General features: G+C 42.3%; 1 protein-coding gene across 1 annotated transcript in view; it reads right to left on the bottom strand.

Annotated features, from left to right (window-relative positions):
* Positions 1-487: 487 nt before the first annotated feature.
* LOC123755744 (retinol dehydrogenase 11) overlaps positions 488-16,333 on the bottom strand; it is a 32,460-nt gene continuing 16,614 nt past the window's right edge. The window contains exons 7-10 of the mRNA XM_045738497.2: positions 14,191-14,385; positions 13,999-14,114; positions 13,794-13,883; positions 488-747 (exon numbers count right to left, since the gene is read on the bottom strand). Coding sequence (XP_045594453.2) covers positions 643-747; positions 13,794-13,883; positions 13,999-14,114; positions 14,191-14,385 — 506 coding nt within the window. The 3' untranslated portion in view covers positions 488-642. The remainder of the gene's footprint in view (positions 748-13,793; positions 13,884-13,998; positions 14,115-14,190; positions 14,386-16,333) is intronic.

Below are 16,333 nucleotides of genomic sequence, written 5' to 3'. Positions count from 1 at the left end.
TTGTATTACGCGAGAAGCATTTTCAGCATTGTGGTTCGAACCAAATTTGTCAGCGAATCACTTGTTCCGGAAGTGTTAAGGAAATCAGTTTAGTCCTGTGTAAACCGTTTTTCAGTCAAACGGGGGATTTGGCAGGTGCATGGAATCATTTGGGTCCATTTGGAGGATGGGCTGGGAGGTGAGCATAGTCAGGAGTGAAGCAGCTTTGTCTGGTCCCAACGTAGTGGGGGGCTACAAAGACCGTCTTCCTTCACAGTGTGTGGTTGTCCACCCCACGAGTCTGATATTTAGATCAAGTATTCTCATTAAAGATCCATACCCTCTTTCAGGTTACAATGGCAGGGCTTATTGAAACGATAATGACCATTTTCGATAACAAGTTTCATACCAAGTATGTCATGACCATCAGTTTAATACCGATGAAAGATTAGAAGTACACGTTTTTAACTAGCAGGAGCATTTTGCCTTTTTATAATTAAACAAAACCAATATCAAAATGTTTATTCAACAGCATCGATCACTGACCATAAATTATACAATAGTTACCTTATACAAGTATTAGAAAAAATATCTGCAGTTCCAATTTTACATTGTGTGCCATGGTGGTTAGTAGAGCAGTCAGGTCCAAGCAGTGAAGGGCGATTAGTAGTGTTTCTCTTCTGGTTTAAGCTTCACCAGCTGCTCGCTGACGTCCCACAACTTTTTAGCCAGCTCAGGGTCCTTGGCCAAATTGTTAGTTTCACTTTCCTGATTAAGAAAATGAGTATTTAGAAAAAAGTTAATAACCTGGCAATCACGTGCTTAATTATGCTGGTATACAGGTCATAGTATGTAAACTTTAAAATATAGCTTTGTGAAAATTTAAACCTTTTAATTTGTGAACCGTCTCCAAGTGTGCCTAATAAAGCTCACTCACTGAAGACAGCCCTCGCCTGTCCATATCAATGGCTTACTCAGCAATTTTATCCAAGTACTGCAGTCTTCCATTAACACATTAAATTATTAGTTACCTACATTATTCTGCGACAACTGATTGCGTCTGTATATGTATATATATATATAACATAGCTGGCTGGGACTTTGCAAACTTCTAACTATTACAAGATGAAGTTCTTTAAAAGGATATTCAGCTAGTAGCAAGCAAATTGTTGGTTTTACTAGGAGTGTCAGGATTCCAGCCTCTGTCAGGTAGGATTAACTGGTAATCCAAATATTCGTCCATGTTCACCCTGCAATATTCGGGAACTTTTGTAGACAAATTTGTAGGCCCTTCCGGGGCACCTAGTTATGTAGTTTTTTTTTAGCCAGAGATATTTTGCAATTCATAGCTTTCAGTATTAATCATGTTAATTATCAAAAAGCACCAAGCCAGGGAGACCACGTAGCACTAGATATTCAAGGGCATTAAATATCAGTGTCAAACGGATGCGATACACGAACAATTCAAGCGAAAAATGTTCAAGGGAAGCAAAATAATGCAGTCTTCCTGAAGATCAGAAGACATCATAAACATCCACGATTAAGTGGAGAAAATACAGCTTGGGCAATAACGGGAAGGACAGTGTTCCATTATGTACTAGCGAGTTAAGTCCGCCCAGTACGAAACCAGAGCCGTTTTCCACCGTTTTTTACAGTGGCAAGAGGAAGGCCAAAGGCATAGATTACCTACAAGAATGCACAGTTATTTAATGTCATACAAACCCTGCGAATGGTTGCAGATTTAACAACGAATTACCGTTTTATAAATGACCAAGCAATGCCTTTTTGGGAAGTGGCACCAATGCAAATGCATCCATACCAGTAGTGTCTTCACATATTTTTGTAACCATAATAAGGATGGGAACAGCAACTGAAATCTGCTATAGATGAAGACCCATTTAGATTCCGACCACTGTGGGATGGAAAAGTCTAAAGAATAAAGCAATCAGGGCACAGATGAATGTTGCTATCATTGTGGCACTAAGTCCGAGAAGCAATTTAAGAGCACACTGCATAAGTTACGCCATAAAAATGCTAATCTCCTGGGGTAGGGAGCACATGGGGTGTGGTCAGAGAAGCCTTCATATGGGTCCAGAATTGGGACCCTTAATCGTGGACAAGGCTGGAACACTTTCCTAGTGCGTAAACGTGAACAGTGGGAACCAAAAGATTCTGGCAAAGAAAAAGTTCGGCAAATTAGAACAGGGGCTAATGTGAGTAGGTAACAGTCTTTGTAAGACTAGTTGGTATATTTAGACTATGCAAGGTAGTTAACTCTCGGGCAATTCATGCCCGTGCCACCACTTGGGTAGCTTAATCTACATCAGGTAGCGATGGCAGTAATTATATTTAAACATGCAAGCCCTGGGTAGTCGACCAACGAAAGGCCTCTTAAGCCGAGACAGCCCAGCATGGTGTGGAGCCCCAAGACTGAATGGCTTCTGATTATTTCCCCCTTGTACGACTAAAGTTGTTTAGGCTGCACTAGAGGTGTCGATCTGTGCCCTTGGAAGAATTGTGAAAAAACGTAAGGTTTTTAGCATTCAACCGAGGCAAGAGAAATTAAATGACCAAGCCACTCGTATCCCGAAAGTTAAGAAGTTTGGAACTATTTTCTACAGACGGATTCAGAGTAGTGAAAATGGGGGACCAATAACGTGCACCTGTATAGAAGTCTTGATATGTAACCAAGCAACGATAGTTCAAATTATGAAAAAGGACAAAGCAGGGAGACTATCACCATTACATGTGCAGGATATTCTTAAAAGCGTTAAATATCACCAAGGATGCCAATACGAGAACAAACGCACAAGGCGAATGATATCAAAAGTATCAGTCACCAAGAATTCTATCGAGGGTCAAGCGACCACGGGGGATGGTCGGAAAACAAGACACTCGTCCCGGAAGTCAGGACATTCTACAAGGATATGCACGATCGTAAGAGGGACAATGCAGTCTGGATAAAAGGGAACAGGGCAACGCTTCCTTAAAGTCCGCGAGTTAAGCTTGTTTGGCCAATATGCAACCTAGCCAGAGACATTTCCCCCCCCCCACCAGTTACTGTGGTAAGAGGAAAGCCATGGGAACACCTAAAGACCACGCAGTTGGTTACTTTTAACATGCCAGTGACCCTGCCAACGGGCAAGGATGGAGGAATGAATAACTGGGCAAGTCTGAATAAGGAACACTTATGGAAGATGGGACAGGTGTGGATAGCCTCAAGCGGCAACATCTGCATGCTCATTTAAAGACAATTTGGCTGGGAACCTAGCAAAACTACAGTCTTAAATCTACTGGAGGTAAGAAAGCTAATGTTGAATCTACTACCACAGGATAGACTGGATTAAAGGACTTTAGAGCCATGAAGGCACTGCAAGAGTCTACTATAACAAAGGAGGAATGACGGCGACAAAGCAGTTTGAGAATAGCAATGTTCTGCCATGAAGATGCTAGTCTCCAGAGACTAGAGACACAGACGTGCTCAGGAAAAACAGACAATACCATCTGCAAACTTAGACCCCATGAAGAAGACCTCAATGAAGACAGTGGGAGTGTGAAGGAAAGTGTTAAAGGAAAAAGTTTCAGAACTATAGGATTTGGGGGGGGGGGTAAGAGCATTAATCACATGGGTCAAGGTTTTACAAGATTTAGGAAAAGATGAGGGGGAGGGGGAGTTCCTTCCATGGAGAGAGAAAAAAAAAGGACGAGGGGAAATATTTGTAAGCTAGACAATTATACAGAAAAAGGTACGTGGTGCCCGAGGAGGGGTGCAAGGATCAATGACCAAAATAAGCGAGCGAGGTATTTTTTTTAAGGACCGTGCAAGGCAGGAAAGAGTGATCACTGCGATCCTGAAGAAACGGGATGCCAGTTTCAACATACAGGCCGAGGATAGGAGTCTAACGAAAGGCACCAGAGCCAAGGCATAACCCAGTATGGTGTAAAGAGTCACGATTGTGAAGGGCTGGATAAGTAGGCTAGTAAGCAGGTCAACCAGAGTTTAAACTGAATGGGAGGAATAAAGACAGGAGTGTGCACCTATTAGCTCCCAGGAAGAATGGGACAAGGCCTTAAGTAGGTTAAGGGCCTTAGAGCATTCAACTCCGAGGCAAGATATGGGGCGACAAAGACAAACGAGTGTCAAAGACTAACCCCAAAAGCTTTGCAAATTTTTACAAAAGGGGATGACCGTAAAGTTACGCAGGGGGAAGGGGGGGGAAGACTAGAAACGATCTGCTTCCGAGTAAGGCATTACACAAGTTTGTTGTAGAGAACCAAGCCATGATCTGTGGCCCAAGACTACACAGCATCATTCGCAAGTTAAAACCCCCGATGAAGGAAAGGTGAATCACCTGGACAGCAGAGGGCAAGATCGTCGACAGATGCCGGAACGGAGAAATTACCATCGATGGCAACCAGGGAAAATATTAGTAGGGCTCAGAACACTACCTTGGGGTACACCTTCGTATTGCTGAAAACAGGCAGAGAGCGGTATCAAACTTCACTCAATGAGCGACTAAAGAGGAAGCTTTTGAGTGAGGAGATTTCCACGAAAGGCCAGAGGAACGAAGTTGGGGCAGATGATGGCATCTCTAGGTGGTGTTGCCACCTGGAGCAAAATCGGTATGAAGAGACTGCCAAGTTCACCAAGACATCAGTCGTGCTGTAGCACCTGCAAAAGGGGGGGGGACAAAAAGAGGCGATAGTGTTCCAAATTCCACAGAGGGACATTGACCATATGTCGAGAGTTTGCAGACGCAACCCTTGAGGGCAATGGGGCGAAGTCCATGGGGGGGGGGGAGAACTGTCCCTAGAGACCCTGGTTTCAGAGTAGGGAGGACAACCGTATCGAGCCAGTCCTTGAGGACCGACGACTCGCAGATTCAGTTAATACAGAGACGCACATGGAAGATGGAAAACCATCTATGAATGTCTGAGCCCGCTACTATAGAACCCGCAGAGGGCCAGGGCAGACAATTTCGGAAACCGTTAAAGGGAATTCCGAGACGAGTGTGGAAATGTAAGGGAAGAGATTCAAGAACGGGCTTACGAAGTAAGGAAGGAATAAGAACCCGAGCCAATAGTCTAAAAATGAACCCAGTTCGGTCGCGACCGTCACTGGATCTGCCACGATAGTACCACAGGTGAAAAACTGGCGAGACATTGGTATAAACTTGCGTCATCTTTCAGATTTTCTTCTAACTGGGGCGTATTTGACAATGATGTAAACCCAAGAATGTCCAACTCTCGTTTAGCTGTACGGATAGTTCTACGCGCACACGTTCCGAAACTAAATCCGTCTGCCGGCGTTGCCGTTTCTTCTAGGCTTCACGCTTATAGCAGACAGCCCGAACAGTCTGCATGCCACCAAGGAATGCACTGCCCGTGTGACCCAGGCGACAGAGCAAGGAATGGAGCAGAAGGCAGCGTCTAATATCGTCAGGAAAAGGAGGGCTCGAGGCAGAGTGGCGAGAAAAGGAAAAAAAGCATGTAGGGTGAATATATGCCAGTCAGCCTTGGTAAACTGCCATTTAGGGGAAAGACTGAAAATAGACTAGGATGGGGAAATGCTCACATGTAGGTCATCAAGAGCCCCACCAGGTGAAGTCCAAATAAAGGAAAGACAGGTCAAGACAAGAAAGATGTGCGAGTGCTGGAGTCGACACGAGTTGGCTCGCCAGAATTCAGAATCAAGACAAAAGGTTTAAGGCAGCAGGCCTCAAGTGATGTCAGAACACCCAGAGGGTATGGCGACAGTTAAATCATGTAAAAAGAGTGTAGGCTCTGGTAAGAAGTCCAACACGTGTTTAAGTTCAGGAAGAGAAAGTGGGACTTTGGGGGGGGGGGGGGAGAAACATAAGAACATAAGAACATAAGAACAAAGGTAACTGCAGAAGGCCTATTGGCCCATACGAGGCAGCTCCTATTCTATGACCACCCAATCCCACTCATATACTTGTCCAACCCGTGCTTGAAACAATCGAGGGACCCCACCTCCACAATGTTACGCGGCAATTGGTTCCACAAATCAACAACCCTGTTACTGAACCAGTATTTACCCAAGTCTTTCCTAAATCTAAACTTATCCAATTTATATCCATTGTTTCGTGTTCTGTCCTGTGTTGATACTTTTAATACCCTATTAATATCCCCCCGGTTATGTCCATTCATCCACTTGTAAACCTCTATCATGTCACCCCTAACTCTTCGCCTTTCCAGTGAATGCAACTTAAGCTTTGTTAATCTTTCTTCATATGAAAGATTTCTAATTTGGGGAATTAACTTAGTCATCCTACGCTGGACACGTTCAAGTGAATTTATATCCATTCTATAATATGGCGACCAAAACTGAACTGCATAATCTAAATGGGGCCTAACTAGAGCAAGATATAGCTTGAGAACCACACCAGGTGTCTTGTTACTAACGCTGCGATTAATAAATCCAAGTGTCCGATTTGCCTTATTACGAACATTTATGCATTGATCCTTTTGTTTTAAATTCTTACTAATCATAACTCCCAGATCCCTTTCGCAATCCGACTTCGCAATCACAACACCATCTAGCTCGTATCTTGTAACTCTATCATCATTACCTAACCTCAGAACTTTACATTTATCAGCATTAAACTGCATCTGCCAATCCTTTGACCATTTCAAAACCCTATCTAGATCAACTTGAAGTGATAGTGAGTCCTCCTCCGAATTAATTACCCTACCGATTTTCGTATCATCGGCAAATTTGCAAATGTTGCTACTCAAACCTGAATCTAAATCATTTATATATATTATAAACAACAGAGGTCCCAGGACAGAGCCTTGAGGCACTCCACTTACAACATTTTCCCACTCTGACTTGATTCCATTTATACTAACTCTGTTTCCTTTGGTATAGCCATGCCCTAATCCAGCTTAATATAGCACCCCCAATACCATGAGACTATTTTTTTAATCAGTCTTTCATGTGGCACTGTATCAAAAGCTTTGCTAAAGTCAAGGTATACAACATCGCAATCCTTACCACTATCAACTGCCTCAACAATGCTAGAATAAAAAGATAACAAATTTGTTAAACATGAACGGCCATTTATAAAACCATGTTGCGACTCAATTATTAATTTATGTTTTTCAAGATGAAGACGAATTTTATTTGCTATTATAGATTCGAGTAACTTTCCCACAATAGACGTTAGGCTAATTGGTCGATAGTTAGACGCAAGTGATCTATCTCCTTTCTTAAAAACTGGTATCACATTAGCAACTTTCCAAAACTCTGGCACTCTGCCTGACTATTGATTTATTAAATATGGTTGACAGTGGGTCACAAAGCTCCTCTTTGCATTCTTTAAGCACCCTAGCAAACACTTCATCCGGCCCTGGGGATTTGTTTGGTTTGAGTTTTACTATTTGTTTAAGAACATCCTCCCTGGTAACTGCTAAACTCGTCAACCTGTCCTCGTCCCCACCCACATAGACTTGTTCGGCTGAAGGCATATTGTTAAGTTCCTCTTTAGTAAATACAGATACAAAATATTTATTAAAAATACTACTCATCTCTTCATCACTATCTGTTATTTGACCTGTCTCAGTTTTTAATGGACCTATCCTTTCCCTAGTCTTAGTACGATATAACTGAAAAAACCCTTTAGGATTTGTCTTTGCTTGCCCTGCTATGCGAACTTCATAGTTTCTTTTTGCTTTCCTTATCTCTTTTTTAACATTTCTAACCAGTTGTACGAATTCCTGTTCTAAAGTGACCTCCCCATTTTTAATCCTTTTGTACCAAGCTCTCTTTTTACCTATAAGGTTCTTCAAATTCTTTGTTATCCACTTTGGGTCATTAGTATACGATCTATTCAATTTGTATGGTATACTACGTTCCTGTGCTTTGTTTAGAATATTCTTAAATAAGTTATATATTGAATCCACATCGAAATCCCCATTTAAGTCACCTATCGCTGGGTTCATGTCTCGCTCCAAGACCGGCCCACACCCCATACCCAAGCCTTTCCAATCAATTTGACCCAAAAAATTTCTTAGGCTATTAAAATCAGCTTTTCGAAAATCTGGCACTTTAACAGAATTTTCTCCTACTGGTCTATTCCATTCTATGCTAAATCTGATTTCTTTGTGATCACTGCTCCCTAGCTCACTCCCTATTTCGATGTCATTAATTTGCGTTTCCCTGTTAGTTAACACTAAATCTAAAATATTATTTTCCCGTGTTGGTTCCTTAATGTGTTGCGTAAGAAAGCAATCGTCAATTAATTCTAGAAAATCTTCTGCTTCACTATTCCTGTTTTGTTCAACCAGTTTATTCCGCTAAAATTAAAGTCACCCATGACATAAATACTGTTAGATCTAGATGCTCTAGATATTTCATCCCATAGATGCTTTGCTTCCATTCTGTCTAAATTTGGTGGCCTATATATTACTCCTATTATAATATTATTAGCTTTTTCGTTTAATTCAATCCAAATAGTTTCTGTGTGTGGCTCTGTTTTGATTCCCTCTTTGAGACTACATTTCAAATTGTCCCTAACATATATGGCTACTCCACCTCCTCGTCTAATATATCTATCTGTGTGAAATAGTTTAAATCCATATATTTGATATTCAGCTAATAGTTCTCTATTTTCTACATTCATCCACGTTTCGGTAAGTGCAATAATATCTATTTTTTCTGTGCAGACAAGAGCATTTAATTCGTTAATTTTATTTCTTAGACTTCTACTGTTAGTGTAATATACCCTAAGTGAATTGTTATTTTGCGGACCTTCTCTTTCCCTGATCGTTTTGCCAATTCCTTTCTCCCACAAACACATACTTTTATTACCTCCTTCCTCCAAATCAATTCCCATACCTCTATCTACTAACAGTTTAAACCCAAACAAACACCTCTAACCACTTCTTCTAGCGAGTTCGCAACAGCAACAACCCCAGCTCTCGATAGATGCACCCCATCACGAGCATACATTTCATTTCTTCCATAGAAGTGTTCCCAGTTGTCTATGAAAGATATTGCATTTGATTTGCAATATCTTTCCAGCCGGCAATTGACACCAAGTGCCCTCGATATCCATTCATTTCCCACTCCCTTTCTTGGAAGAATGCCACATATGATCGGGATTCCTCCCTTGCTCCTAACTAACTATGGCTGTTTTATACCTCTGAATCAGTTCCTCACTCCTGACTCGACCAACATCATTTCCTCCCACGCTAATGCAAATAATGGGATTGTTCCCATTACCAGCCATAATATCATTCATGTTGTTTATAATATCACCAATGCCAGCTCCGGGATAGCAAACCCTTAACCTGTTCCCCCTATCTCTAGCACAAAACGTTCTATCCAAATACCTTATCTGGGAATCTCCCACAACTAATGTTTGCTTAGGTACTTCCTTTACTTTCTGAGGGGCCTGCGCTTCCTTTCTCTTCGTTGCTTTCCCTTTTGCGCGATCCACAGTCTCTCCACAGCACTCGTCCTCCAAAACGTCAAATGAATTTGAAGTTGCTATGGCGTTTGAAGGCGGCTTTATCAAAGTCTTCTTAAGGCCCCTGTCTTTCGCAACTCTCCAAGACGAGGTCCCTTTACTGCTGGTCTCCTCCTTCGTTACTTCTCGTTGTTTTTTAAGCTGACGCACCTCCTCCCGCAGAGAGTCCAACTCTGTCCTCAGGGCTCCCACTAGAGTCACCAGGTCCTTCACTACAACTTCCATATTGCTATGATAATATAACAACACTCAGGAGCTCCGGTTAACACAACCTCTCACTGTGACTTCACCTGACCGACTCCAGGTGAGCAGACTACCATCTACTCACAAAGATACGGGCTGTAGAACACCGAATGGGCGACTGAAAAAGTAGGATGAAGGGAATAGTATTGCAAGTGAAGAGAACAGTAGTTACGGGACCCAGCTTTTGCTGGGACTTGAGGGAAGCGGGGAAGAAATAAATAACCGCAGAAGTGACCAGAACGAGCACCAACCATGGCCTCCTGGAGATAAGCAGTGAAAACTTATCAGAAGTAGAGTTCACTGAAGTTTAAATGAAATCCACTAATGTTCCATTAAAGAACTAAAAAATAGAACAGCACAGTGGAAAACCAGAGGCAAGGAAGAACTCTGTACCAAGCAAGATCCGAATAAGTGACGTTGGGGTTTCATGATGTGGGTAAATTTAGCAAGGGCGAGGGAGTGTAAGGAGCAGGAGGATGGCCCAGAGCCGGACGTACAGAGTCCAGGACTTGAGGACGCATTGCAGAAGCCCCCCCCCCCCCGCAAGAACATAAGAACAAAGGCAACTGCAGAAGGCCTGTTGGCCCATACGAGGCAGCTCCTATTTATAACCACCCAATCCCACTCGTATACATGTCCAACCCATGCTTGAAACAATCGAGGGACCCCACCTCCACAATGTTACGCGACAATTGGTTCCACAAATCAACTACCCGGTTACTGAACCAGTATTTACCCAAGTCTTTCCTAAATCTAAACTTATCCAATTTATACCCATTGTTTCGTGTTCTGTCTTGTGTTGATACTTTTAATACCCTATTAATATCCCCTTTGTTATGTCCATTCACCCACTTGTAAACCTCTATCATGTCACCCCTAACTCTTCGCCTTTCCAGTGAATGCAACTTAAGCTTTGTTAATCTTTCTTCATATGAAAGATTTCTAATTTGGGGAATTAACTTAGTCATCCTACGCTCTACACGTTCAAGTGAATTTATATCCATTCTATAATATGGCGACCAAAACTGAACTGCATAATCTAAATGGGGCCTAACTAGAGCAAGATATAGCTTGAGAACCACACCAGGTGTCTTGTTACTAATGCTGCGATTAATAAATCCAAGTGTCCGATTTGCCTTATTACGAACATTTATGCATTGATCCTTTTGTTTCAAATTCTTGCTAATCATAACTCCCAGATCCCTTTCGCAATTCGACTTCGCAATCTCAACACCATCTAGCTCGTATCTTGTAACCCTATCATCATTACCTAACCTCAGAACTTTACATTTATCAGCATTAAACTGCATCTGCCAATCCTTCGACCATTTCAAAACCCTATCTAGATCAACTTGAAGTGATAGCGAGTCCTCCGAATTAATTTCTCTACCGATTTTCGTATCATCGGCAAATTTGCAAATGTTGCTACTCAAACCTGAATCTAAATCATTTATATATATTATAAACAGAGGTCCCAGGACAGAGCCCTGAGGCACCCCACTTACAACATTTTCCCACTGACTTGACTCCATTTATACAAACCGTTTCCTTTGGTATAGGCATGCCCTAATCCAGCTTAATATAGCACCCCCAATACCATGAGTAACTTTTTAATCAGTCTTTCATGTGGCAGTGTATCAAAAGCTTTGCTAAAGTCAAGGTACACAACATCGCAATCCTTACCACTATGAACTGCCTCAACAATGCTAGAATAAAAAGATAACAAATTTGTTAAACATGAACGGCCATTTATAAAACCATGTTGCGACTATTTATGTTTTCCAAGATGAAGACGAATTTTATTTGCTATTATAGATTCGAGTAACTTTCCCACAATAGACGTTAGGCTAATTGGTCGATAGTTAGACGCAAGTGATCTATCTCCTTTCTTAAAAACTGGTATCACATTAGCAACTTTCCAAAACTCTGGCACTGCCTGATTATTGATTTATTAAATGGTAGACAGTGGGTCACAAAGCTCCTCTTTGCATTCTTTAAGCACCCTGGCAAACACTTCATCCGGCCCTGGGGATTTGTTTGGTTTGAGTTTTACTATTTGTTTAAGAACATCCTCCCTGGTAACTGCTCAACTCGTCAACCTGTCCTCGTCCCCATCCACAGACTTGTTCGGCTGAAGGCATATTGTTAAGTTCCTCTTTAGTAAATACAGATACAAAATTTATTAAAAATACTACTCATCTCTTCATCACTATCTGTTATTTGACCTGTCTCAGTTTTTAATGGACCTATCCTTTCCCTAGTCTTAGTACGATATAACTGAAAAAACCCTTTAGGATTTGTCTTTGCTTGCGCTGCTATGCGAACTTCATAGTTTTTTTGCTTGCCTTATCTCTAACATTTCTAACCAGTTTTACGAATTCCTGTTCCAAAGTGACTTCCATTTTTAATCCTTTTGTACCAAGCTCTCTTTTTACCTATAAGGTTCTTCAAATTCTTTGTTATCCACTTTGGGTCATTGGTATTCGATCTATTCAATTTGTATGGTATACTACGTTCCTGTGCTTTGTTTAGAATATTCTTAAACAAGTTGTAAATGGGGATTTCCATGTGGATTCAATATATGTCACCTATCGCTGGGTTCATGTCTCGCTCCAAGACCGGCCCCCAACCCATACCCAAGACTTTCCAATCAATTTGACCCAAAAAATTTCTAAGGCTATTAAAATCAGCTTTTCGAAAATCTGGCACTAACAGAATTTTCTCCTACAGGTCTATTCCATTCTATGCTAAATCTGATTTCTTTGTGATCACTGTTCCCTAGCTCACTCCCTATTTCGATGTCATTAATTTGTGTTTCCCTGTTAACACTAAATCTAAAATAAAAAATACCAATGAAACGGAGAAACATAGCTGGGACAGGCCCCCCCCCCCCCCAAATCACCAAAATGGTAAGGGGAGACATTCGAAAGGTGGGAAAGAGGGCGATGCCTTCTTACCTGCCGAAGTGGGAGGAGAGGAGCCAGGCTTATGTTTGACTTAAAGTGTACCAGTAACAATGTGCTGGGCGACAGCCTCCATAGTCTAAGAGGAGGAGAACAGGTAAAGAAGATTGCCGGGAAGAGGATGGACAACAGCCGTTAGACAAGTGTGAGGTGTCAAAACACACAGGGTCAGTTTCCACACGTGATCAATTTTAAAAGTCTGGGTCCTAGAGCCACGGGATGCCACCAGGGCAGCCAGGAAGGCCGAGCACTAGCCAGTGCAGGATGGGGTGCATCGTCCTCCCATCAGTGACGACGTTGAGGGTCGATTACCTTTAACAAAAGGGGGGTAGGGGGACGTTACTGCATCGTCCATTCTCCCACGCTGGTATGGTGCAAAGATCATCTCCCTTTCGTCCCTAGCCTGGTCACCCAACCATTCACCAAGGGCAGCCCCTTATGGGCAGACCTTCCAGCAAGAAGTTCGTTGATTAGTCTTACAGGCGTGTACCGGCCCCCCTCCCCCCCAAGGAGTCGTACGTGAGCCCCCTCACCATAAGGCAACCCTTAGGCAGGGCATCAAAAAGCAGAAACACCAGGGACTAAAATTCCCATTCTTTGAAACACTCCATCTCTCACCGCTGATAAACATCCCTGTGCTAGTAAAGCACCTTGTGGGAAGCGCCTAGTGACGCCAGGGTCAACACTAGTCTCGGGTTACTAAATTAGATGTCCTTACTGGTATGCATTACGATTATACATAGTTAAAGTTTCAAATTTTAATACAATTAATCTGTTTGCAAAACTGCTCATCTTGCAAAATATACAGGCATTACAAACTCAAGAATTGCCGACCTTTGAGCTATTTACTACAAACTACACTAGTTTAATCTGCTCAAGTTATTTTCACATTAACAAGATTGTAATGCCCTGTGTTACAAGGAAATGTAAAGGTGAGGACACCAGGTTTTATCCATCCAATTTTTTCTCCATCCAATAAATTACAGAAATCAGTAGCAGCTCTTATCCACTAAAATTCCATGCAAGCAAAATAAATGTCTAGATTCTTTACAAGATACGAAGTTAATATTAAGTCTGGTAGTTTGATATGAACAACGAACACTAGTTAACTTGCCTTACAGTCAACGAAGTACTTTCCGCTGATACCGTCTACCTCCTCTGACACTGCCAGGTGAATCAGCGTCTCGGCAGCAAGTTTCGCATCCTTAAAGAGGGAAGTGTTAAAGTGTTAGATCAAGATCGTCTTGATATGAACACATTTAATATTGTGTAATACTTTACAGCTCCATCACATTCGTACAACAATTATCAATATATACTTTTCCCATAAGCCAGATGGGCCAAGCGGCGATGTAACGCAAGAACCAGGGTCCTCCCTCCTTGTGCATGATCTCCGTGGACACAATCCCCGGGTGAACGCTGTTTGCGATCACACCTGTGGAGTACATGTACACGTAAGCAAGAACCAACACAAACCAGTTCTTCCAACTATTTTTCTGGCCTTAACTAACCTGAGCCGCGCAGCTTGCGGGAAAGTTCCACAGTGAAGAGTACGCTGGCGAGCTTGCTGTCGTCGTAAGAGGCTTCAAAGCCAGGGTAAGCTTTCACGTCGTAGTTAAGGTCATCCGGATTAAACGACTTGCACGCAAGGTGTTGGCTTGACGATACATTGATGATCCGGCTTGGAGTACTAGATTTCAGTAGGCCTAGGGATTAAACTATCATTCAGAGACATTGTGTCATCAGCCTAGAAGGAAATTTAATATTTTATTACCCATAACCGTTTCGTGCCAGTTTTACCAGCAGTTTAAATATTAATTAAGCAGATTAACTTATGTTAAGAACTACAACTAGTAGCCGCTTTGAGACCATTATGTTGGTTGGTGGCATTTCAACCACCCCTCCCACTGTTACAGTGCCTCCAAACCAAGTTTCCCCCCCCCCCCCCAATTAATTTAATAACCGCTCATTGCAATTTTTTTTTAACCCAAACCCCTCATGGATATCCACGAGGTTCAAGATGAAAGTTTCAATAAACTTGTTAAATCAGACCTCCACACACTATGAAAACTTAGGCAAATTTAGAAGTGTAAATTTTCACTTTAGTGATCAACAGTAACATTACAAAAATGTACCATTTAAAAATTATACATGAAGGGTGTCTACTTCTCTCAATTGCTCACCATTAGATAAATTTGTATCTCCCTGGGGTCTGAGCACCTGGAGTAATTATCAAATGAAGGCACCAAGCTGGGGAGGCAATGTAGCACCATCAAAAGAGCAGGTTATTCAAAAGACGCTAAATATCACCAAGGATGCAAATACGAGAATAAAAGCGAAGACTGCAAACAAAAATCAGACATTAGATTCACCAAGGATACTAACAAGTGACACGTGACTGCAAGGGACAGTTGAGAAGCAAGATACATGCACATCGTGGAAGTTAGGACATTCAACAAGGATATGCACGACCGTAAGAGAAAATTCAATTCGGACAATAAGGAACATGGCAGCGCTCCATTAAGTGCCCAAAAGTTATGCGTGTATGGCCAATACATAACCTTGTTCGTTTTCCACCGTCTGTTACAGTGGTAGGAGGAGTGCCATGGGCACACCACCCTTAAGAGCACACAGCTTGTGAGTGAAAGGATCCACGACCGTCCAAACGGTTTAGGATTGAGGACTAAATAACTGGGTAGAAGTTAGGATAGGGAACACCTTTACAGGATAGGTGCGGATAGCTTCCTTAGCATCCGCATGCTCATTGAAGAATGCAACAATATGGCTGGGAACCCAGAAAAACTAGACTGTTTTAAGTCTGTTGGAATTGAATTGAACTATCAGGGGGGAAAAAAAAAGCGCCAAGCCATTACGACTATATAGCACTTTGAAGGGGTCAAGATAAGGATTTGGGATGGGACGGGGGTTCGGAAGGAAAGATGCCCAACCACTTGAACGGTCGGGGGATTGAACGCCGATCGTTCTGTTGGAGATAAACAGTGTGTTAAGATGAACAAGTCTGTTGGAGATAAACAGCCAAGATAATTTCCGACCACAGGATGGACTGCATTATAGTACTCCAGAGCCACGAGGGCACTGCGAAAGAGTACTACAAAGGAAGAAATACAATGAGAAAGCAGTTGAAAAGCAAACAAACTGCATAAAGTTCAGCCGTGAAGATGCTAGTCTAAGAGGTTTGCGACATAGGTGCAATTGGGAAACAACCGAGTAGCCTACACTGTCAGCAGACAGATTGAAGACTGATATAATGTGAAGAAAATGAGCAAGAAAATAGAGTTTCATAATTGTAGGAGAGGGGGGGGGGGAAAGGAGGTAAAACCCTTAGTCACGCAGGTTAAGCTTCTGCAAAATCTATGAAGAGGGACCCTCCTTGGGGGTAAAAAGGATGGAATGACAAACATTGGCTACATGAACCGAGAGGGAACCTTGCAAGTATGATAACCGTACATAAAACAGAAGGTAGTAGAAAATTAAAAGGGGGGCCCAAAGGATGGGGTAATGGTCCAAGTATGACAAGCTAAATAAGGTGTTTTAGGGATCACGCATAGTAGCGATGACAGCCATCACGTCGATTCTGTACAGACAGGATTCTGGTCTATCGACAGGCTCAGGGTAGGGGGTCGGTCGAAAGGC

Source organism: Procambarus clarkii, chromosome 55 (assembly GCF_040958095.1).
Source record: "Procambarus clarkii isolate CNS0578487 chromosome 55, FALCON_Pclarkii_2.0, whole genome shotgun sequence".
Classification (NCBI taxonomy): Eukaryota; Metazoa; Arthropoda; class Malacostraca; order Decapoda; family Cambaridae; genus Procambarus; species Procambarus clarkii.
Note: the sequence above shows the minus strand (reverse complement) of the source record. Positions and strands in the feature narration are given on the sequence as shown.